Source organism: Mustelus asterias, chromosome 7 (assembly GCF_964213995.1).
Source record: "Mustelus asterias chromosome 7, sMusAst1.hap1.1, whole genome shotgun sequence".
In the NCBI taxonomy this organism is placed as follows: domain Eukaryota; kingdom Metazoa; phylum Chordata; class Chondrichthyes; order Carcharhiniformes; family Triakidae; genus Mustelus; species Mustelus asterias.
The window spans coordinates 14,926,388-14,951,059 of NC_135807.1; the positions used below are offsets into that span (position 1 = coordinate 14,926,388).

Sequence of the window (24,672 nt, forward strand, 5' to 3'; positions counted from 1 at the left end):
AAGCAAAAATGGTGTGAGTCGAATTGCTTGCCACTCCTGAACCTGGCTCGAACGGTACCTGTCCAGCTGATTCCCTGCAGGGCTGTGTAACTGTGACTGCACTTGTGCTGATCACTCTCAGCAGAACATGCCTTTCGCTGCACAAGGGACCCCTGGGCTATTTAAAGACACAACCAACCAAACTGCAGTGTAAGTGCTTTTGACTTATTTCTCCTTTTTCAAGTTTTCAGAAGTACAGTGGGGGTTTTTTTTTGAAGTCTGTTGGTGATTTGATAGAAACATAGGAACATAGAAAAACTACAGCACAATACAGGCCCTTCAGCCCACAAAGTTGTGCCGAACGTGTCCCGACCTTAGCGATTACTAGGCTTACCTATAACCCTCTATCTTACTAAGTTCCATGTACTTATCTAAAAGTCTCTTAAAAGACCCTATCAAATCCGCCTCCACCACCGTTGCTGGCAGCCCATTCCACGCACCCACCACCCTCTGAGTGAAAAACTTACCCCTGACATCTCCTCTGTACCTGCTCCCCAGCACCTTAAACTTATGTCCTCTCGTAGCAGCCATTTCAGCCCTGGGAAAAAGCCTCTGACTACCCACTCGATCAATACCTCTCAACATCTTATACACCTCTATCAGGTCACCCCTCATCCTTCGTCTCTCCAAGGAGAAAAGGCTGAGCTCACTCAACCTATCCTCATAAGGCATGCTCCCCAACCCAGGCAACATCCTTGTAAATCTCCTCTGCACCCTTTCTATGGTTTCCACATCCTTCCTGTCATGAGGCAACCAGAACTGAGCACAGTACTCCAAGTGTGGTCTGACCAGGGTCTTATATAGCTGCAACATTATCTCACGACTCCTAAACTCAATTCCTCGGTTGATGAAGGCCAGTACACCATACGCCTTCTTAACCACAGCCTCAACCGGCACAGCTGCTTTGAGCGTCCTATGAACTCGGACCCCAAGACCATTCTGATCTTCCACTCTGCCAAGAGTCCTACCATTAATATTATATTCCGCCATCCTATTTGACCTGCCAAAATGAACCACCTCACACTTATCTGGGCTAAACTCCATCTGCCACTTCTCCGCCCAGTCTTGCATCCTATCAATGTCTCGCTGCAACTTCTGACATCCCTCCACACTATCCACACCTCCAACCTTTGTGTCATCAGCAAACTTACAAACCCATTCCTCCACTTCCTCATCCAGGTCATTTATAAAAATCACAAAGAGTAAGGGTCCCAGAACAGATCCCTGGGGCACTCCACTGATGACCGACCTCCATGCAGAATATGACCCATCCATAACCACTCTTTGCCTTCTGTGGGCAAGCCAGTTCTGGATCCACAAAGCAATGTCCCCTTGGATCCCATGCCCCCTCACTTTCTCAATAAGCCTTGCATGGGGCACCTTATCAAATGCCTTGCTGAAGTCCATATATACTACATCTACTGCTCTTCCTTCATCAATGTGTTTAGTCACATCCTCAAAAAATTCAATCAGGCTCGTAAGGCATGATCTGCCTTTGACAAAGCCATGCTGACTATTCTGAATCATATTATACCTCTCCAAATGTTCATAAATCCTGCCCCTCAGGATCTTCTCCATCAACTTACCAACCACTGAGGTTAGACATACTGGTCTATAATTTCCAGGGCTATCTCTACTCCCTTTCTTGAATAAAGGAACAACATCCGCAATCCTCCAATCCTCCGGAACCTTTCCCGTCTCCATTGATGATGCAAAGATCATCGCCAGAGGCTCAGCAATCTCCTCCCTTGCCTCCCACAGTAGCCTGGGGTACATCTCATCCGGACCCGGCGACTTATCTAACTTGATGCTTTTCAAAAGCTCCAACACATCCTCTTTCTTAATACCTACATGCTCAAGCTTTTCAGTCCACTGCAAGTCTGCACTACAACCACCAAGATCCTTTTCCACAGTGAATACTGAAGTAAAATATTCATGAAGTACCTCTGTTATTTTTTAAGGTTCCATACAAACTTTCCCACCGCCACACTTGATAGGTCCTATTCTTTCATGTTTTATCCTCTTGCTCTTCACATACTTGTAGAATGCCTTGTGGTTTTCCTTAATCCTGCCTGCCAAGGCCTTCTCATGACCCCTTCTGGCTCTCCTAATTTCCTTCTTAAGATCCTTCCTATTAGCCGTATACTCTTCAAGATCTCTAACATTACCTAGCTCCCTGAACCTTTTGTAAGCTTTTCTTTTCTTCTTGACTAGATTCATTACAACCTTTGTACACCACGGTTCCTGTAACCTACCATAACTTCCCTGTCCCATTGGAACGTTGCTATGCAGAACAAATATTCCCTGAAAGTTTGCCACATTTCTTCCGTACATTTTCCTGAGAAAACCTCTTTCCAATTTAAGCCTCCAATTTCCCGCCTGATAGCCTCATAATTCCCCTTACTCCAATTAAACACTTTTCTAACTTGTCTGATCCTATCTCTCTCCAATACTATTGTAAAGGAGATAGAATTATGATCACTATCTCCAAAATGCTCTCCCACTGAGAGATCTGACACCTGCCCAGGTTCATTTCCCAATACCACATCAAGTACAGCCTCTCCTCTTGTAGGCTTATCTACATACTGTGTCAAGAAACCCTCCTGAACACACCGAACAAACTCCTCCCCATCTACACCCCTTACTTGAGGGAGATTCCAATCAATATTTGGGAAATTAAAATCTCCCATCACGACAACCAGGATCTGTTTCCCTATCTGCTCCTCAATATCCCTGTTACTATTGGGCGGCCTATAGAAAACACCCAGTAAAGTTATTGACCCCTTCCTGTTCCTAACCTCCACCCACAGAGACTCTGTAGACAATCCCTCCATGGTGCCCATCTTTTCTGCAGCCGTGACAATATCTCTGATCAACAGTGCCACTCCCCCACCTCTTTTGCCTCCCTCCCTGTCCCTTCTGAAACATCTGAAACCCGGCACTTGAAGTAACCAGTCCTGTCCCTGAGTCATCCAAGTCTCTGTAATGGCCACCACATCATATTTCCAAGTAGTGATCCACGCTCTAAGCTCATCCACTTTGTTCACAACACTCCTTGCGTAAAAATAGACACATCTCAAACCTTCGGTCTGAGCGCTCCCCTTCTCTATCACCTGCCTATCCTCCCCCTCACACTGTCGGCATGGTTTCCCTATTTGTGAGCTAACCTCCTCTCTCCCAGTCACTTCAATTTGATTCCCACCCCCCAACCATTCTAGTTTAAACTCTCCCCAGTAGCCTTAGCAAACCTCCCCGCCAGGATATTGGTCCCCCTGGGATTCAAGTGCAACCGGTCCTTATTGTACAGGTCACACCTGCACCAAAAGAGGCCCCAATGATCCAGAAACCTGAATCCCTGCCCCCTGCTCCAATCCCTCAGCCACGCATTTATCCTCCACCTCATTCCATTCCTACTCTCACTGTCGCGTGGCACAGGCAGCAATCCCGAGATTACTACCTTTGCGGTCCTTCTTCTCAACTCCCTTCCCAACTCCCTATATTCTCCTTTCAGGACCTCTTCCCTTTTCCTACCTATGTCATTGGTACCAATATGTACCACGACCTCTGGTTCTTCTCCCTCCCACTTCAGGGTATCTTGGATGCGATCAGAAACATCCCGGATCCTGGCACCAGGGAGGCAAACTACCATCCGAGTTTCTTGTCTGCGTCCACAGAATTGCCTGTCCGACCCCCTCATGATAGAGTCCCCTATCACTACTGCCTTCCCCCTCCTTTCCCTACCTTTCTGAGCTACAGGGCCGGACTCTGTGCCGGAGTCACGGCCACTGTTGCTTCCCCCAGGTAGGCTGCTCCCCTCCAACAGCACTCAAACAGGAGTAGTTATTGTTAAGGGGCACAGCCACTGGGGTACTCTCTAGTACCTGACCTTTCCCCTTCCCCTTCCTAACCGTGACCCACTTGTCTGCCTCCCGTGGTCCCGGTGTGACCACCTGCCTGTAAATCCTCTCTATCACCTCCTCATTCTCCCTGACCAGACGAAGGTCATCGATGTACAGAGAGGCGAGAGGATTTGCTCAATTGGGGGCAGGATGTCTTTAAGAGCTGTGAACTGGCTGGGACCACGGAGGAGGGGGTGGCACGGTGGTTAGCACTGCTATCTCACAGCGCCAGGCTTGATTCCTGGCTTGGGTGACTGTGCTGAGTCTGCACGTTCTCCCCGTGTTTGGGTGCTCTAGTTTCCTCCCACTGTCCAAAAGACGTGCTGGTTAGGTGCATTGGCCGTGCTAAATTCTCCCTCAGTATACCCAAACAGGCACCAGAGTATGGCGACTATGGGATTTTCACAGTAACTTCATTGCAGTGTTAAGAACAAAGAACAAAGAACAATACAGCACAGGAACAGGCCCTTTGGCCCTCCAAGCCCGCGCCGCTCCCTGCTCCAAACTAGACCATTCTTTTGTATCCCTCCATTCCCACTCCGTTCATGTGGCTATCTAGATAAGTCTTAAACGTTCCCAGTGTGTCCGTCTCCACCACCTTGCCCGGCAGCGCATTCCAGGCCCCCACCACCCTCTGTGTAAAATACATCCTTCTGATATCTGTGTTAAACCTCCCCCCGCTCACCTTGAACCTATGACCCCTCGTGAACGTCACCACCGACCTGGGAAAAAGCTTCCCACCGTTCACCCTATCTATGCCTTTCATAATTTTATACACCTCTATTAGGTCACCCCTCACCCTCCGTCTTTCCAGTGAGAACAACCCCAGTTTACCCAATCTCTCCTCATAACTAAGCCCTTCCATACCAGGCGACATCCTGGTAAACCTCCTCTGCACTCTCTCTAAAGTGTTAATGTAAGATACTTGTGACACTAATAAATAAACTTTAAACTTAAAATTTGGGAGCTGTGGCTGGGATCGAGGGGGGGGGGGGGGAGGGTGTATTTAAGAGCTGTGAAATCTCTGGGATCAGGAGGGCAAAGGTGTCTTAAAGAGCTGTGACTGGGATCAGTGTTAACATTGTTTGCTGTTGGGTCTGTGTTTTGATATTGGGTTTGTGTTTTGCTGTTGGGTTAGAGTTCTGTTAGTGCTTGTTAGTGGGTTAGTGTTATGTTTGTGTTTTGTTCGTGGGTTTGTGTTTTGTTAGTGAGTTTGTTTTTATGCTGGCGGGTTAGTGGGTTAGTGTTTTGTTAGTGGGTTAGTGTTTTGCTGGCGGGTTAGTGTTTTGCTGGCGGGTTAGTGTTTTGTTAGTGGGTGAGTATTTTGTTAGTGGGTTAGTGTTTTGTTAGTGGGTTAGTGTTTTGTTAGTGGGTGAGTATTTTGTTAGTGGGTTAGTGTTTTGTTAGTGGGTGAGTATTTTGTTAGTGGGTTAGTGTTTTGTTAGTGGGTTAGTGTTTTGTTAGTGGGTTAGTGTTTTGCTGGCGGGTTAGTGTTTTGCTGGCGGGTTAGTGTTTTGTTAGTGGGTGAGTATTTTGTTAGTGGGTTAGTGTTTTGTTAGTGGGTTAGTGTTTTGTTAGTGGGTGAGTATTTTGTTAGTGGGTTAGTGTTTTGCTGGCGGGTTAGTATTTTGTTAGTGGGTTAGTGTTTTGCTGGCGGGTTAGTATTTTGTTAGTGGGTTAGTGTTTTGCTGGCGGGTTAGTGTTTTGCTGGCGGGTTAGTGTTTTGTTAGTGGGTGAGTATTTTGTTAGTGGGTTAGTGTTTTGTTAGTGGGTTAGTGTTTTGTTAGTGGGTTAGTGTTTTGTTAGTGGGTGAGTATTTTGTTAGTGGGTTAGTGTTTTGTTAGTGGGTGAGTATTTTGTTAGTGGGTTAGTGTTTTGTTAGTGAGTTTGTTTTTATGCTGGCGGGTTAGTGTTTTGTTAGTGGGTGAGTATTTTGTTAGTGGGTTAGTGTTTTGTTAGTGGGTTAGTGTTTTGTTAGTGGGTTAGTGTTTTGTTAGTGGGTTAGTGTTTTGCTGGCGGGTTAGTGTTTTGCTGGCGGGTTAGTATTTTGTTAGTGGGTTAGTGTTTTGCTGGCGGGTTAGTATTTTGTTAGTGGGTTAGTGTTTTGCTGGCGGGTTAGTGTTTTGCTGGCGGGTTAGTGTTTTGTTAGTGGGTGAGTATTTTGTTAGTGGGTTAGTGTTTTGTTAGTGGGTGAGTATTTTGTTAGTGGGTTAGTGTTTTGTTAGTGGGTTAGTGTTTTGCTGGCGGGTTAGTGTTTTGCTGGCGGGTTAGTGTCTGTTCGTCTCTCCCTCTCTCGGCGGTGTAGCTGCACACAGATAAATGGGGAGTCGGCGCTAAGTAGCGGGACGGGTGAAAAGCGGATCGTGACCCTCTGTGAGGAAAATCAGCGCACAGCAATTTCCAGGCACAGTCTGTGCAGGCGTGGGATTTTTATCCAGCCAGGACGAGGCAAAAGGGGCAATTTAATTTATGCGTCGGTGAAATCCTAAATCCAGAATATGTAACTAGTGAAACGTGTCAAATGGAAGGCAGAGAGAAGCTGAGATTGCGACCTCTAACGACGTGATCCCCCTACCGGGGCTGGGGAATCTGCAATATATTGTGGATTTTTAAAAAATCTGTGCAAATCATTCCAAATCTTTGTTTTGTTTTATGTAAATTTGATTCTTATCCCATTGCCAGGGATTGTTGCAATTTATTTCATATATATTTTGGATTAAAATTCCACCAGTTTCCCTGGTGGCATTCGAACCCCTTGCCCCGGAGTATTTAGCCCGGTGTGTGTGGCGTGATTAAGGGGTGCTGGAGTGAGTGAGGGTCGGTGGGGGGAGCAGAGCAGGAGCCAGGGCAGCTTGTGTGGGTGTCCCAGGCAGCGCGGAGCCAGCCAGCGGCTCAATGAATGAATGAATGAATGGATGAAGGGACGATGCTGGGGCTGTGTGTCCGTCCACCCTGCACCCGGGCCACTTTCAGGAGGTGTCTGCTCTGGCTCCTGCTCAAGCTGCTGGCTCTGCTGTGCGCGGTGGCCTTGTTCTGCGAGCTGGCCATCTACTATGCGGTGCTGCTGGGGTGCGACTGGCCTCCGCTGAAAGCTGCAGGCGGCCAGGGGGGACACCGAGCCCCCCATCCAGCAGTCCTCAAGGCTTTGTTCCTCGCTGACACACATCTGTTGGGAGCCCTGAAAGGACATTGGCTCGACAAGCTGAGAAGGTGAGATAACAGAGACATACATACAGACACATACATATACACACATACATAAAGATACACGCATACACAGACATACAGACACACACACATACAGACACAAACATTCGTACACACACATACACAGACACAAATACACACATAAAGAACACACATACAGACACACACATACACAAATACACACACATAAAGAACACACATACAGATACGCGCATACAGACAAATACAGACACACATAAACACAGACACATACAGGCACATACTCATACTTACATTTTGATAGTAACTTCATTGCACTGTTAATGTAAGCCTACTTGTGACTAAAAATAAACATACAGACACACACAAATATTATCTGATTTGCTCTATTATTATTGTCATAATTTGATTTGATTTATTATTGTCACATGTATTAGTATACAGTGAAAAGTATTGTTTCTTGCGCGCTGTACAGACAAAGCATACCGTTCATAGAGAAGGAAATGAGAGAGTGCAGAATAGTTTTACAGTCATAGCTAGGGTGCAGAGAAAGATCAACTAAATGTGAGGTAAGTCCATTCGAAAGTCTGACAGCAGCAGAGAAGAAGCTGTTCTTGAATCAGTTGGCACGTGTCCTCAGACTTTTGTATCTTTTTTCCGACGGAAGAATGTAATGTAATGTTGATTTATTAGTCACAAATAAGGCTTACATAACACTGCTATGAAGTTACTGTGCAATTCCCCAAGTCGCCACACTCTGGTGCCTGTTCGGGTCAATGCACCCTAGCCAGCACGTCTTTTGGACTGTGATAGGAAACCAGAGCACCCGGAGGAAACCCACGCAGACACGGGGAGAATGTGCAAACTCCACACAGACAATGACCCAAGCCGGGAATTGAACCCGGCTCCCTGGCGCTGTAAGGCAACAGTGCTAACCACTGTGCCACCGTGGAAGAAGGTGGAAGAGAGAATGTCCAGGGTGCGTGGGGTCCTTAATGAGGTCCTTAATTATGCTGTCTGCTTTGCCGAGGCAGTGGGAAGTGTAGACAGAGTCAATGGATGGGAGGCTGGCTTGTGTGATGGATTGGGCTACATTCATGACCTTTTGTAGTTTAAAGTTTAAGTTTATTGATTAGTGTCGCAAGTAGGTTTACATTAACGCTACAATGAAGTTACTGTGAAAATTCCCTGGTCGTCACATTCTGGCGCCTGTGCCGGAACAGATGGAGAACTTAGCATGGCCGATGCACCTAACCAGTACGTCTTTTCGGACTGTGGGAGGAAACCGGAGCAACTGGAGGAAACCCGCGCAGACACAGGAGGGAACCGTGTAGACTCTGCACAGACAGTGACCCAAGACGGGAATCTAACCTGGGCCCCTGGCGCTAACCACTGTGCCACCATGCTGCCCCTATTATATTGGATGAGGATACTGTGAAAAGTATTGTCTCTTGCCTGCTATACAGACAAAACATACTGTTCATAGAGTACATAGGGGAGAAAGAAAGGAGAGGGTGCAGAATATAATGTTACAATCATAGCTAGGGTGTAGAGAAAGATCAGCTTAATATAAGGTGGGTCCATTCAGAAATGATGGCAGCTGGGAAGAAGCTGTCCTTGAGTCGGTTGGTACGTGTCCTCAGACTTTTGTATCCTTTTCCCGACGGAAGAAGATGGAAGAGAGAATGTCCGGGGTGCGTGGGGTCCAAAAGATCAGTGCCAAATTTCACTTGATTAAAAATTGGGCTGGGAAGAGCAAAATTAAATTGATTAAATTAAATTAATTTGATTTATTATTGTCACGTGTTTTGGAATGCAGTGAAAAGTACTGTTTCTTGCGTGCTATACAGACAAAGCATGCTGTTCATAGAGTACATAGGAGAGAAGAAGAGGAAAGTGTGCAGAATGTAGTGTTGCAGTTATCGAAAGGGTGTAGAGAAAGATCAATTTAATGCAAGGCAGGTCCATTCAAAAGTCTGGTGGGAGCAGGGAAGAAGCTGTTCTTGAGTTCGGTTGGTACGTGACCTCAGACTTTTGTATCTTTTTCCCGACGGAAGAAAGTTAGGATCTTGGCTTTAAACTGCCTTCACTCATATAAAGAATTCCAATGGTCAGCAGAGTGTGTGGTTTAAATCCTCTTGTGCAAACTAGCTCTGACGATGGGTCATCCAGATTCGAAATATTGGCTCTATTCTCTCTCCAACGATGCTGTCAGACCTGCTGAGATTTTCCAGAATTTTCTGTTGTGGTTTTAGGCAGTTCGGAAATATGTTCTGAAGCCGGCACAGCTGCATCAAGAAAATGATTGCGGAACTGTGTAAACGAGAAAAGAAAGACTGCCAGATCCAGTTTAATTACAGACCCAGATGTTTTTAACCTCTGCAGACTGCTGTAACTCAGGAAATGTCATCTGTACAAATGAACCAGATGAGTGGTCAACGCAGAATGAATTGATAAAACTGGGATTTATTGCTAGTAAATGGGCCTGTAAACACATAGATGGTTGGTCAGAATATATTCCCTCACAGCAAGTGGGGATTAAGTTTCCACACAAAGGGTTGGGAGTTGTGGGGGGTTAGAATTAGAGGAATGCAGAGATCTCGGAGGGTTTGTAGAGTTGGAGGAGATTGCAGAGTAAGAAGTCTCACAACACCAGGTTAAAGTCCAACAGGTTTATTTGGTAGCAAATACCATAAGCTTTCGGAGCGCTGCCCCTTCGTCAGATGGAGTGAAAATCTGTTCTCCAACAGTGCACAGATTGCAGAGACAGAGAGGGGAATGAGGCCATGGACAGATCGAGAATTTTCAAACTCAAGATGTTCCTTGACCGGGATCCGGTGGGAGTCAGCGAGTACGGGATTAGTGGGGGAACTAGACTTACTGCAAGTTAAGATATGCACAGCAGAGGTTTGGGTGACCTCGTGTGTTTATGGAGGTTGGCCTGTGGGAGATCAGCCAGGAGTGCATTGGAATAGTGGATTCTAGTATAATGAAGTCATGAACAAAGTTATCAGCAACAGATGAGCTAAAACGGGGGGGGGGGGGGGGGGGGGTGACAAAGTTGAGCAGTGTTGTGGAGATTGAAATAGGTGGTCGTATTCTAGTTAGTTTCCTATAAATTATATCTTGTTTGATGGGCGGCACGGTGGCACAGTGGTTAGCACTGCTGTCTCACAGCACCAGGGACCTGGGTTCGATTCCCAGATCGGGTCACTGTCAGTGCGGAGTTTGCACATTCTCCCCGTGTCTGCGTGGGTTTCCTCCGGGTGCTCCGATTTCCTCCCACAGTCTGAAAGACGTGCTGGTTAGGGTGCTTTGACCCGAACAGGCGCCGGATTGTGGTGACTAGGGGAATTTCACAGTAACTTCATTGTAGTGTTAATGTGAGCCTTACTTGTGACTAATAAATAAACATTAAAATTGTGCCTTCTGGTGCATGTGCACCTCAAAATGAGGACAATTTGAAGAGGCTTCCTAAAGCAGGGTAAAATCGGTGAAAACTCACAATGTTTGTTTCCTCATAAGCTAACCCCAACCCAGGTATCAGCCGAGTAAACCTTCGCTGAACGGCTTAAAATGCATTCAGATCCTTAAATAAGGAGACCAAAGCTGTACACCATACTCCAGATCTGGTCTCACCAACATCCTGTACAACTGAAACAAAGCACCCTACTTTTATATCCCAACCTCTGAGCAATAAATGGTGACATTCCATTTGCCTTCTCAATCACTTGCTGTACCTGCATAAGTACCAGGCCACCCAAAACTCTCTGGTAAGTTCTAGCAATGTATTTCCATTTAACTAATGCGCTGATTATATTCCAGATTTATTAATTGAATTGAAATTTCACCAGCTACCGTGATAGGATTTGAACTCATGTCCACAGAGCATTAAGCTGGGCCTCTGGATTCGAGGTGTAGTGGTAATGTCCGGTGACATTACCACGAATGTCTATCTCCCCCAATCCATTTTAGCTACGTTAAAAGTAGAAAGGTTATCTCTCTTAAATACAACTACAAATCCTTTCTCGAGAGGGGAAAAAGCTTGGATTCCATTACACTACCCAGTTGCACAATTTCATGGGAGATTTCACTTTTATGATTAAGGAAATGATTTTTACTAGAAACTTGAACAGGAACTTAACCAGCACAATTTTAAAAAGAGTTTGGTCACAATTAACCAATTGTGCAACAAGCAGACACTTTGGGCACTTTACAGCCTTCCGGACTGAACATTGAGTTCAACAACTTCAGAGCATGAACTCTCCCCTCCACCTTTAACACATTTCCATTCATTTTGTTTCATTTTTTCTTTTCTTCTCATTCATTTATATTTTTATCACCCTTCATTCTCACTTTCATTTTCCTACTTCTCCATTCTCGTTCTCCATCTTGCCCCCAACCGCCCTCCTTCAGAGCAACTGCCACATTCCTCAGGCAGTCCCTTAACCACCTGTATCTCTGTTCTGCCATTCACGCATACTGATCACTTAATGTTCACTATTAGCACCTTTCTCAGCCTTTATCATCCTCATTTACATTTCCTTTGTCCCATTACAGCCTCACCCCCAGCCCCATAGTATAAATCTCTTCTAATTTTCTTTGCTCTTCAGCTCTGACGAAGGGTCATCCAGATTCGAAACGCTGGCTCTATTCTCTCCCCACAGATGCTGTCAGACCTGCTGAGATTTTCCAGCATTTTCTGCTTTTCCTCCAGCATCCGCAGTATTTTGCTCTTATTTAAGCAGAAACTCATCTTGGTTCTAAAATAATAGGGTAGTGATTCCCCTTCCTTCGGTGTGATTCTTGGGAAATCTGCGAGAGGTGAATGACAATGAAAAGGCGATGGATCAGTTATTCTAATGGATTGATTTTGTCTGTACCAAGATATTTTAACCTTCAGCTTTTGAGGCAAAACATTTGTACCTCGCACCAGACAGTGACTAGAGATCATAGCTCCAGATTGACTTCCAGGGGCTTCCTTGTGTAGAGTTAGTGTGGCTGCTTCCTTCCATAAGACCATAAGACATAGGAGCAGAATTAGGCCACTCGGCCCATCGAGTCTGCTCCGCCATTCAATCATGGCTGATATTTTTCTCATCCCCATTCTCCTGCCTTTTCCCCATAATCCCTGATCCCCTTAATAATCAAGATCCTATCCATCTCTGTCTTAAAGACACTCAATGACCTGGCCTCCACAGCCTTAGAGTCATAGAATCACAGAGTCATAGAGGTTTACAGCATGGAAACAGGCCCTTTGGCCCAACTTGTCCATGCCACCCTTTTTTGTTTAAAACCCCTAAGCCAATCCCAATTGTCCATATTTGACCCATATCCCTCTATACCCATCTTACCCATGTAACTATCTAAATACTTTTTAAAAGATAAAATTGTACCCGCCTCTACTACTGCCTCTGGCAGCTTGTTCCAGACACTCACCACCCTCTGTGTGAAAAAATTGCCCCACTGGACACTTTTATATCTTCCCCCTCTCACCTTAAACTTATGCCCTCTAGTTTTAGACTCCCTTATCTTTGGGAAAAGATATTGACTATCTACCTTGTCTATGCCCCTCATTATTTTATAGACCTCTATAAGGTCACTCCTCAGCCTCCTACGCTCCAGAGAAAAAAGTCCCAGTCTATTCAGCCTCTCCTTATAACTCAATCCATCAAGTCCCAGTAGCATCCTAGTAAATCTTTTCTGCACTCTTTCTAGTTTAATAATATCCTTTCTATAATAGGGTGACCAGAATTGCACACAGTATTCCAATGTGGCCTTACCAATGTCTTGTACAACTTCAACAAGACGTCCCAACTCCTGTATTCAATGTTCTGACCGATGAAACCAAGCATGCCGAATGCCTTCTTCACCACTCTGTCCACCTGTGACTCCACTTTCAAGGAGTTATGAACATATACCCCTAGATCTCTTCTGTAATTTTCCCCAATGCCCTACCATTGACTGAGTAAGTCCTGCCCTGGTTCAATCTACCAAAATGCATCACCTCGCATTTGTCTAAATTAAATTCCATCTGACATTCGTCAGCCCACTAGCCCAATTGATCAAGATCCCGTTGCAATTGGAGATAATCTTCTTCACTGTCCGCTATGTCACTGTCCACTAAGCCTTCTGCGGCAAAGAGTTCCACCCCCACTGTACGAGTTACCAGAGTCCAGAAGATGCTTCTGCTACCTCGGACTGAGCATGGTTCATGTTGCAGTTGTCATGCTGTTTAATCAGCATGTCAATTCTTCCGCTATCTCACACTGCTCTCCGAGGGAAGAGTGTGGAGATAAAAGAGCCGCAGTGAGAGGAATGTCTGGAAATTGGTGTGAGCTGTTTGTAGAAATCGCTTAGCCGCCTTACAGGACCAAACGGCCCTCCTATTGCGTCCCTCTTGTTCTTGTAGAGAATGTATGTATGTAGCCCGCATTTCACTCCCTGAAGAAGAAAAGAATCAAAAGTTAGAATCATAGAGCACTGAAGAGGCCTTTCAGCCCATCGACTCTGTACCGACACTTAGAAACACCTGAACTCCCACCTAATCCCATTTATCAGCATTTGGCCAATAGGCTTGATTGTTATGATGCGCCAAGTTCCCATCCAGGTACTTTTTAAAGGATGTGAGGCATCCCGTCTCTGCCACCCTCCCAGGCAGCGCATTCCACCCTCTGGGTAAAAAGGTTTTTCCACACATCCCCCCTAAACCTCCTGCCCCTCACCTTGAACCTATGTCCCCTTGTGACTGACCTTTCAACTAAGGGGAACAGCTGCTCCTTATCCACTCTGTTCATGCCCCTCATAATCTTGTACACCTCGATCAGGTCGCCCCCCCCAGGCTTCTCTGCTCCAACAAAAAACAACCCAAGACTATCCAACCTCTCTTCATAACTTCAATGTTCCATCCCAGGCAACACCCTGGTGAATCCCCTCTGCACTTCCTCCAGTTAAACAACCTGGGCTTTACATAGCTGAAGCATAACGTCAATTGCCTTGTATAAAGGGCAGCATTCCTTTTGATAATATTCTGTTCTCATCCATGACATTTTAGGGTTCTATGTTAGCAATTCAACAACCGCTCAACCTAAAACCAAGGAGCACAAATCAAACAAAAGCAGAAAATGCTGGAAAATCTCAGCAGGTCTGACAGCATCTATGGAGAGAGAATAGAGACAGCGTTTCAAGTCTGGATGACCCTTTGTCAGAGCTGAAGACAAGGAGAATTGGACAAGATTTATACTGTGGGGGGCGGGGGGGTGCGTGTAATTGATAGGAATGGTAGCCATGATGTAGAGATGCCGGCGTTGGACTGGGGTAGGCACAGCAAGAAGTCACAGTAAGAAGATTCCAAATAAACCTGTTGGACTTTAACCTCATGTTGTGAGACTTGGTATTGATAGGGATGTCGTAGACAAAAAGGCAAAGGGAATGTAAATGGTGATGATAAAGGCTAGGAATGGTGCTAAGAGCGTCCATTAAGGGGTCGGAATGTGTAAATGGCAGAACAAAGGTGCAAGAGTGTCGGAATGTGGCAGTGGGCCCTAGAGAGGGGAGGAAACAAGATGGATAGTGAGATTTTAAAAGTGGAAAAATAACATGGGAAACATGGCAGCCAATTTGCACACGGTAGCACAGTGGTTAGCACTGCTGCCTCACAGCACCAGGGATCCAGGTTCGATTCCCGGCTTGGGTCAATGTCCGTGTGGAGTTTGCACATTCTTCCCGTGTCTGCGTGGGTTTCCTCCGGGTGCTCCGGTTTCCTCCCACAGTCCAATGATGTGTGGGTTAGGCGGATTGGCCATGCTAAATTGCCCCTTAGTGTCAGGGGGACTAGCTAGGGTAAATGCATGGGATTATGGGGATAGGGCCTGTGTGGGATTGTGGTTGGTGCAGATTTGATGGGCCGAATGTCCTCCTTCTGCACTGTAGGATTCTATGATTCTCGGAGAAATTTCTTCACCCGGGTGGTGGGGTTAATGTGCGGAATTCACTAGCACAGAAAGTAGTTGAGGCCAAAACGTTATGTGATTTCACAAAGAAATTAGGGGCTAATTAGGGGCTCTCGGGGTTAAAGGGTATATGGAGGGAAGGGGGTGGGGGGATCAGGATATTGAATTTGATCAGAATGAATGGCGGAGCAGGCTCGAAGTGTCGAATGGCCTACTCCTGCTTCTGGTTTCTATGTAAACGAGCAACATTTGCCAGAGTAAATCATACATTGTAACATATCCTGATTTTCAAAATGGTAATAAGTCACTTGATGTTCCGGAACACCCTTATTGGAGTACATTCTGAAACATTCAACCAAAAGGGGAAATGTGAATTCTAATAACGCAAAATTAAAATGAATGTTATCCAGCACAAGAATTCAGAAGCTGATGACATGCACACAGCAAGTTGAACAGGATTTGAAAAGAGAAGCCTGGTTCATGTTTTGGTTGGGGACCTTTTTCCTCAGGAGCTCTGTCTGCTGCAAGTTCCAAGCTGTTTATCCTGCTCGCTGAAGGATGTAGGCCCAGTTTGCAATTTGAATGAACCCAGACAGTCAAACTTGCAACAAAACATCAAAGCAATTTTTGCAATCACGCCACCAAAACTTCTCCGCACCATAAATCCACAGAGCCTAAAGACCAGCCACATAATGAAATGTAGACAAGGGAGGAAATAGAATGGGCATGCTGCAAAAATAATTCCAGCAATTAGGAGCCAAATCTATCCTTTAATTAAACAGTAAGATAAATCAGAGAATCCCTACAGTGCAGAAGGAGGCTATTCAGCCCATCTAGTCTGCATCAAACAGTCCCACCCAGGCCCTATTCCCGTAACCCCATGCATTTACCCTAACTAGTCCCCCTGACACGAAAGGGCAATTTAGCACAGCCAATTCACCTAACCCGCACATCTTCAGACTGGAGGAGGAAACCAGAGCACCCGGAGGAAACCCACGCAGACACGGGGAGAACGTGCAGACTCTGCACAGACAGTGACCCAAGCCGGGAATCGAACCCGGGTCCCTGGCACTGTGAGGCAGCAGTGCTAACCACTGTGCCGCCGTGCCGGGAAAATACTGCGGATGCTGGAATCGGAAACAAAAACAGAAAATGCTGGAAAATCTCAGCAGGTCTGACAGCGTCTGTGGAGAGAGAATAGAGCCAATGTTTTGAGTCTGGATGACCCTTCGTCACTCTGACTCGAAACGCTGGCTCTATTCTCTCTCCACAGATGCTGTCAGACCTGCTGAGGTTGTCTTGCAATTTCTGTTTCTGTCTTTAATTTAACAGCTCGGGTCACTGTCTGTGCGGAGTCTGCACGTTCCCCCCGTGTCTGTGTGGGCTTCCTCCAGGTGCTCCGGTTTCCTCCCACAGTTCCAAAGATGTGCGGGTTAGGTAGATTGGCCATGCTAAATTGCCCCTTACTGTCAGGGGGACTAGCTAGGGTAAATGCATGGGGTCACGGGGATAGGGCCTGAGTGGGAGTGTGCTCGGTGTAGACTCGATGGGCCGAATGGCCTCCTTCTACACTGTAGGATTCTGCGATTCTGTAGGATTGGTAAACCTGGGATTAATCTAGCTGACATGTGTTAGCCAGCGGAAGACTAAGGAAGCTAAATCCATGGCTAGTGATTCGATGGAGAGGGTCACGGTTCAGATTCTTGGGGAGACCGGGACCATTTCTGGAGACGGAGTAGTCTTTATCTGATAGACGGGTTTTCCTTTTAACGTCCCCTCATTTCCCAATCCTGAGTGCACATTAAAAGTGCAACAGCTGTTACTGTGTCGGAACGTGATGAGAAGAGGTGAAGAATTTAGTGAGATTTCCTTGCCCAGTGTTGTAAGCAACGATGTCTGAAATTTGTGCTGTTGGGTCTCTCTCCAGGGAATGGCAAATGGAACGGGCTTTCCAGACTGCGCTGTGGTTTTTCCAACCAGACGTTGTGTTCATTCTCGGTGACCTGTTTGATGAGGGGAAGTGGAGTTCCCCGGAGGTACGGTGTTGTGAATTTTGTCACGTTCTGTCCTGTCAATCCGCTGAATCCTTCGATTGATCCAGTTTCAACTGGGGAATAATTCAAACAATTAAATTGACGTGCAACTTTTGATTAAATGTTACAAATGTGTAAAATATTAAAATAATCGTATTGAACCAGATGTATGAAAAACATTGTGGGTGGATGTTTGCGACCTCATCGCGCCTGTTTTGCGGCGGGAGAATGTCGTAAAATCGGGGGGGGCGCGATGTGACTCGCGGGAATGGCGCCCGTTTTCTAGCCCATTCCCATTTTATCCAAAAGAAAAATCCGGCGCGATCGGGAGCCCACCCAAAACAGGCGAAACAGCAATTTGCATTTTTTTGCATTTATCACGTTGTTATTAGCGAGCTTCATTCCCAATTGTCCCAGCTCACCTGCCCTAACCACCTCGCTCGCTGCAGCTGGATATCGGTCGGGAAAACACCTCCTCTATAAAAGTCGGATTCAGGCTCTTGATCAATGAGGATGAACGAGGAGGTAAGTCTCCGCATTCAAGCTGCTCCGTGCTGCTCAGAGGGGGTTGTTTTGTGGCGGCCGTGTTGCGTTTTGGGTTGGGGGGGGGTCTGCGATTGTGTGGGGGGGAGGGGGGGGGTGGGGGGGCTGCTGTTGCTCACGGGGTTCAACCTCGGACTCTCAGCACGGACCCGGAACACAGCGCTCTCCTCGGGCCTTAGCGCTGACTCTGGGTCCTCGTGCTGGCAGCAGCAAGTACTGTTGCTGGTGGGGGATGGGCTGGAAACTCTGAAGGGGCAGGGCTGCAGCCTCAGGACTGGTCAAGCAGCACTGACTGTAGTCACTAGTGCATGGGTTCTGGGTGTGTGTTTGTGAGTGGAGGGAGGGGGGAATGTGGGGGCTGTGTTGCCATTCTGGGATCTGTGGGGGGTCTGGGGAGTGTGTGTTGCTGGGAGTGTGGGGGGGGGGGATGGGGAGTGTGTGTTGCTGGGGGTGTGTGGGGGGGGGGGAGTATGGGGAGTGTGTGTTGCTGGGAGTGTGGGGGTGTGCGGGGGGGTCTGGGGAGTGTGCGTTACTGGGGGTGTGTGGGGGGGAGTATGGGGAGTGTGTGTTGCTGGGGGTGTGCGGGAGGGTCTGGGGAGTGTGCGTTACTGGGGGTGTGTGGGGGGGAGTATGGGGAGTGTGTGTTGCTGGGAGTGTGGGGGGGGAGGGGAGTGTGTGTTGCCGGGGGTGTGTGGGGGGGAGTATGGGGAGTGTGTGTTGCTGGGAGTGTGGGGGGGGGGGATGGGGAGTGTGTTGCTGGGAGTGTGGGGGTGGGGGGGATGGGGAGTGTGTGTTGCTGGGCTGGGGGCCAGCAGAGTTCCTTAACCTCTCCATCTGTCTCTCCCCTTCTCCAAATCCCCCCCCCCTCCCCTTTCAGAGTGACGAGGTGGCTTTTGCGATGTAACCCATCGATCGTGCTGTTCTTTTGGTTGCTGCTGGAGCTGAGGAGGAGGAGCAGGAGGATGAATTGTGGGCACAGGAGGCCCGGGCCTTACCACTCGCAGGAGAGGGAGACGGGCAGCGGAGGCAGGATGTGGCCACCATTCGCCCCTGGGGGGGGGGGGGGGGGGGGGTGGTGGAGAAGGAGGGAGCAGAGACCCCGCGGGTGTCCTTCGAGCAACTGTCGGACTCCGCGTGCCGCCAACGGCTCCAGCTCTGAAAGGGGACAGTGCGACACCTGTGCCATTTGTTAAAGGACGTGGCACCTCGGGGCACGGGTGGCACACACTCCCGGTGCTGTGAAAGTGACGGCCGCCTTAAACCTTTACTCCACCGAGTCCTTCCAGACCCACAGTGGAGACCTTTGCCTGGGCTGGCCGGGGTATTAAATTTAACCTGGACCAGGCCCAGCAGGAAGCCTGGGCTGCAGGATTCGTGGCCACCACGGGATTGCCAAATGTGCATGGGGACATAGACTGCACTCACGTCGCCATCACAGTCCTGGTGAAGAATCCAGGAAGATTCATGAACAGAAAGGGCTTCCACTCAATAAATTGCTGTGTGACCATCATCTGAATATCATGCACGTCTGCGCCAGACACCCCGGCGGCCGGCATGCCAGCTTCATATTGAGGAGTTCTGATATCCCGGAGGTCTTTGAGGAGGAGCCCTGGCTCGTGGGGGCAATGGGAAATCCGCTTTGGACTTGGCGATGACGCCTGTGCGGAGGCCTGGGACTGATGTGGAGACAATGAGGCCCACATTGCCACATTGTGGGGCGGAGCATAGGGCTCCTCGAAATGCGGTTCAGGTGCCTGGACCGCTCTGGCAGGGCCCTCCAATATAGCCCCCTGATATCGTCCCGCATTGTGGTGGTGTGCTGTGCCCTACGCACCTGGTACAGCAGCGAGGAGACATCTTGGAGGAGGAGGATGTGGAGGCTGACCAGCCGGGCATCGCTGGAGAGGAGGCAGCCCAGCAGGGGGAGGAAGAGGCGGAGGACAACAACAAAGAGCAACACCACCCAGGCGCTGGAGGGCTGGTGGCAGCAAGGGTCAGGCACGCAAGGGCAGCAAGGGAGGCCCTGATCAACACGTGGTTTGGCCATAGGTGCCTGTGTTGCCATACGTGGGTTCCATTCTTGAGGGCCTGGCCCCTTCCAGGTGGCTTCCAGGTGCCAGGGATGTTTCCATGACACCCTCTTCATCCCGTTGCCCCTGAGATGCCACGGTGTCAGGAAGGGGGGAGTCAGAAGGTGTAGCCACAGCCACAGTCTCCTGGCTGGAAGGCCCCAGCTTGGGCTCGAGCCCTTTCTCCTCCCTCGAGATTCCTGCGGGCCCCGGGTCACTCCATGGGATGGAGGTGCTTCTGCAGTGAGCTCCAGAAGCTCCGGCGTCACCTGGCACTGCCAGTCCTGGAGGACCACCTGCGTTCTTGCCATGGTGGTCAAGTCCTCTGCGATGGCCCTCTGAGTCGGGGACCACCTGTCAATGGCAGCAGCAAGTGCCCTTTGAGACTGGGCCACACTCTGCAGCCCCTCAGCCATGACCCTCTGCAACTGGACCACGTTCTCAAGGGCTGCTGCTGTAACCCACTGTGTCTCAGCGCTGTCCCACTGGGTCTCGTGCAAGCTCTGCTGCCCCTCAGCCGTGACCCTCTGGAGTGGGCCACATTCTCAAAGGCTGTCTCAGTGCTGTCCCGTTGGGTCTCCTGCAAACTCTTGAGCCTCTCAGCCATGGGCCCAGAATCTCGAGAAGCCTGTTCAGTCCCTCAGCTGTGGCCCTTTGGGACTCTGCTGTGGTCTGCTGTGACTCAGCCATTGCTTGGAGCCTGCTACTCATGGTGAGGAGCCCCTGCCTCAGGCTTTCCACCGCAGACGCCACCCTTGCAGTGTTGGCCTGGGAACCACGCAAGACAGGCAACTGCTGGTCCGCCTGAAAGCTTTGGGACTCCTCCCAGCAGCCTCGCAGTTGGTCCAGTGTGGCTGTCAGCCCCTCCTGCATTCCCTGGCACTGTTACTACATCTCCAGCAGTTGAGGGAGAATTGATCTCAGAGGCCCAGCATGTAGCCTGGGGCCAGCTGAGTCCTCGCCTTCGGCAGGCCCTCACATGCCAGAGGCCTCGGATGTTCCTGCCTCCAGCAGATGTGTCGTGCTCACCAGAGAGCGACCCGGAAGCCTCAACACTAACCTGACCCACCGATGTGAGAGTCTCTGGGATGGTGAGTTGCGAGGTGGAAGCTGACGCAAAATTAGTGCCGGCCTCGGAGGTCCCTTCACTGGCTTCCTCTGAGGAGTCTTCCGAACTGTCAGGGGCAGGATGGGCAGGAGCAGCCGTGGGGGCCATGATGCCAGATGGCCCGGGCGTGTCGGGGTCCCTTCCTGCAACACAGGACACAAGTGCAAGGGCGGGAGAGGAATCTGGGCTGCATGCAACTTACTTGAGATTTCTCCAACAAGTGGAGGACTGGCAGGTGCTCACTTCTATGCTCTAGCCCGACCATGCTGTCGCTAATGGTCCGCATGCCCTCCTCTCCCACAAGCTGCAGTGCCCACTCCCCCAAGGGGGTGAGGGCCTGGATCCTGGGCACACCAGCCCCTGCCCGCACCCTCTCATAGAGTCATAGAGGTTTACAACATGGAAACAGGACCTTCGGACCAACTTGTCCATGCCGCCCTTTTTTTAAACCCCAAAGCTAATCCCAATTGCCCGCATTTGGCCCATATCCCTCTATACCCATCGTACCCATGTAACTGTCTAAATGCTTTTTAAAAGACAAAATTGTACCCGCCTCTACTACTACCTCTGGCAGCTTGTTCCAGACACTCACCACCCTCTGTGTGAAAAAATTGCCCCTCTGGACACTTTTGTATCTCTCCCCTCTCACCTTAAACCTATGCCCTCTAGTTTTAGATTCCCCTACCTTTGGGAAAAGATATTGACTATCTAGCTGATCTGTGCCCCTCATTATTTTATAGACCTTTATAAGATCACCCCTCAGCCTCCTACGCTCTAGAGAAAAAAGTCCCAGTCTATCCAGCCTCTCCTTATAACTCAATCCATCAAGTCCCAGTAGCATCTTAGTAAATCTTTTCTGCACTCTTTCTAGTTTAATAATATCCTTTCTATAATAGGGTGACCAGAACTGTACACAGTATTCCAAGTGTGGCCTTACCAATGACTTGTACAACTTCAACAAGACGTCCCAACTCCTGTATTCAATGTTCTGACCAATGAAGACATGCATGCTGAATGCCTTCTTCACCACTCTGTCCACCTGTGACTCCACTTTCAAGGAGTTATGAACATGTACCCCTAGATCTCTTTGTTCTGTAACTCTCCCCAACGCCTGACCATTAACTGAGTAAGTCCTGCCCTGGTTCAATCTACCAAAATGCATCACCTCGCATTATGGGTATTCTTCTCCTGTGGGGACAGAGGAGCCATGTCAAATCTGATGGCACGGGTTCCTGCAGGCTTTCAGGAGGTGGCCCTCAGAGGGCAAGGGTTGTGATTCTCTTGGGGGGGATAAGGGAGGTGCTTGGGAAGTCTGCCTTGTTAGGACAGATCAGCTGCAGCAGTTTGGGTGAGTCACTCACTCCGTTAGAGCATTCCAGCGAGTTTAATGCAGTTTGCCTTGTTACCATGGAGAGGAAGCCAAATCAGTACTGGCAGGTGTGCTGTGGAATGCTGGGGGGTGGGCGGGGGTGGGGGGGTGGTGTTGGGGGGGATAGAATTAGTGCCTCTGTGATGATCGGGGGCAGGGGAGAGAGAGAGGGTCATGTCAGTCAGTTAGCGGGACTGGGGGGAGGGGGTTGATGAGGGGGGCATGTTCCGGGGGTTCGGGATCAGTAATGTTGGGGGGGCGGGTGTCCGATGTCTGTGGGGGGAGGGGGAGGCTATATCTGGCCTGTGGGGGTTCTGTCAGCAGAGCTGTTTTCTCTCGGTTTTCCTGCGCATGTGCAGGTTGTGGCTCCGATTGGAGCTGCAGGCTGTTTGGTGAATTAGGCCCCGCCCACTGCCTCTAACAGCTAGAAATGGTCTGGCCCATATTTTCAAAGACTAAGTGCGCAAAAATAGGGAGTGAAAACTCGCCTGAAAAACGGATCAGGAATTCTCCCATTTTCACACCACCTGGACACTTAGAAAAAACATCTCGTAAAATTCCACCCATTATTTCTGAGGGCCCATATTCTATAAGAATCACAGCTTCGTCATACAGTGCAGAAGGAGGCCATTCAGCCCATCGAGTCTGCACTGATAACAATCCCACCCAGAGTCTATCCCCCTAACCCCAATATATACCCTGCTAATTCTCCTGACGCTAAGGAGCAAGTTAACATGGCCAATCAACCTAACCCGCACATCTTTGGACTGTGGGAGGAAACCAGAGCACCCGGAGGAAACCCACGCAGACACGGGGAGAACTCCACACAGTCACTCGAGGTGGAATCGAACCTGGGTTCCTAGCGCTGTGAGGCAGCAGTGCTAACCACCGTGTCATTGTGCACCCACTAATTTTCATGAACCAGCTGTTGCGACTTAGCAGGAACATCTGCCTTACTGAGGCTCAGTTGTGCAGAGCAGTGCGGACAGCTTGTTTATAAAGTGACTCCCTGACCTCCTCACTCCTCAGGGATGGAACCTGGCTTTCTTTCTCAATACCCCTGTGGAAGGGAATTTTAGATCAGCCAGTCAGATTCACAGACAGATTTAGCCTTCCAGTCGCTAGAAGGGGTTAAATGATTCAATCTAACGAGTTACTGTTAACAGTTTGCTCATATGTGAATGCAATAACAGTATTAAAACAAAATGCATGTGATTTTAAAGTGTATATTGAAGTATTAAATGTATTTTTAATGTATTTTTAATATAAATGTACTGTTCATCTCAGTCAAAAATGCAAATGCTACAGAATACAATGATAAGGTTAGAAGTTCAGAGCTGGCAGTCCATTAGTCAGCAGAATAAGTACTGGTAGTTTCAAGTCCCGGGACAAATATTGAAACATATTTTATCATAGAGGCATCCATTGTCCAGATATAAGAATGTGTCTTTCTAAGGGCCCAGAAAGACACATACCTCTCTGTCTTAGCAATGCGTCTATGGGAAAGGTTTGGCTATAGAAGCGTCCCTGACTACATAGCAACCAGGAAGTGGGCTTAGCCAAATGGGAAAATGTCCGGAATTAAATGGACAAATGAAATATCATTATGTGGAGTGGCATATTGCGATTGACTGAGGTAACCTGTCTTGTACTGGACTGACATGTTAACACTGAATGAAACTGAATCTAAGCTAATGAGGAGGTGTATCTTAAATAACGAAGAGTAGAATTGTTTTGTAATTTGGCTGAGTGCCTCAGATCTTTGGAGTGGTCTCAACGCGCTGAACCTGGGCTATCAGACCCTCTGAAGGCCTCCCACAGCCGTAGGTTAATGTATTGTCTGTCTTGTATGATTTTTGTGTTTTAAAATAAATTTTGGTTATGTCTTTTGAACGGAGACTTTGTCTTTTGCGAGTTTTTTTCAAATAGAATCTAAGTTTTTAGAAATCGGCCACCGTCTGAAAAGAAGTTCCCCTCTACAACCCATAAGTGAATTCAGTTGTTTTGGAAATTTGAACCTCCTTTGGTGCCCACAACACAGAACCACTGTGTAACCCGATTTTTTTAATGTGCAGTTCCTGCTTGCTTTGTTTTAGTTTACATTCTCTCTTAAATATCTGCTCTCCTCGCCGAACTCAGTGATATCATCTTACCTGAGAAGATGGACCTGTTCTGGGCTTCTTTCAATGTTTCTGGGCAGTCGAAGGAAAAACGGGAACAGCCTCAGCGTGATTCATTGCGAGGTGTTAACTCACCCCTCAACAGACAAGGATTGTGGCAGCAGGGAATTATGTTCTTAAACCAGTAACTTGGATTTGTATGGTGTCTTTAATACAGTAAAACTGTTCCAAGGGGCTTCACATGTTGATGCCAAATCACAAAAGGAAATAAATATTAAGACAGCAAAAACAAAAAGAGAAAATGCTGGAAAATCTCAGCAGGTCTGACAGCATCTGTGAAGAGAGAATAGAGCC

The 24,672-nt window shown here is 48.2% G+C and overlaps 1 protein-coding gene across 2 annotated transcripts in view; it reads left to right on the top strand.

The window, feature by feature from the left end:
- The first annotated feature begins 6,761 nt into the window (after positions 1–6,761).
- mppe1 (metallophosphoesterase 1) overlaps positions 6,762–24,672 on the top strand; it is a 77,741-nt gene continuing 59,830 nt past the window's right edge. The window contains exons 1-2 of one of the 2 annotated variants that reach the window (XM_078217018.1): positions 6,762–7,148; positions 17,004–17,112. In XM_078217018.1, the coding sequence (XP_078073144.1) occupies positions 6,850–7,148; positions 17,004–17,112 (408 nt within the window). In that variant the 5' untranslated portion in view covers positions 6,762–6,849. The remainder of the gene's footprint in view (positions 7,149–17,003; positions 17,113–24,672) is intronic. The other variant, XM_078217017.1, reaches the window with a different exon arrangement.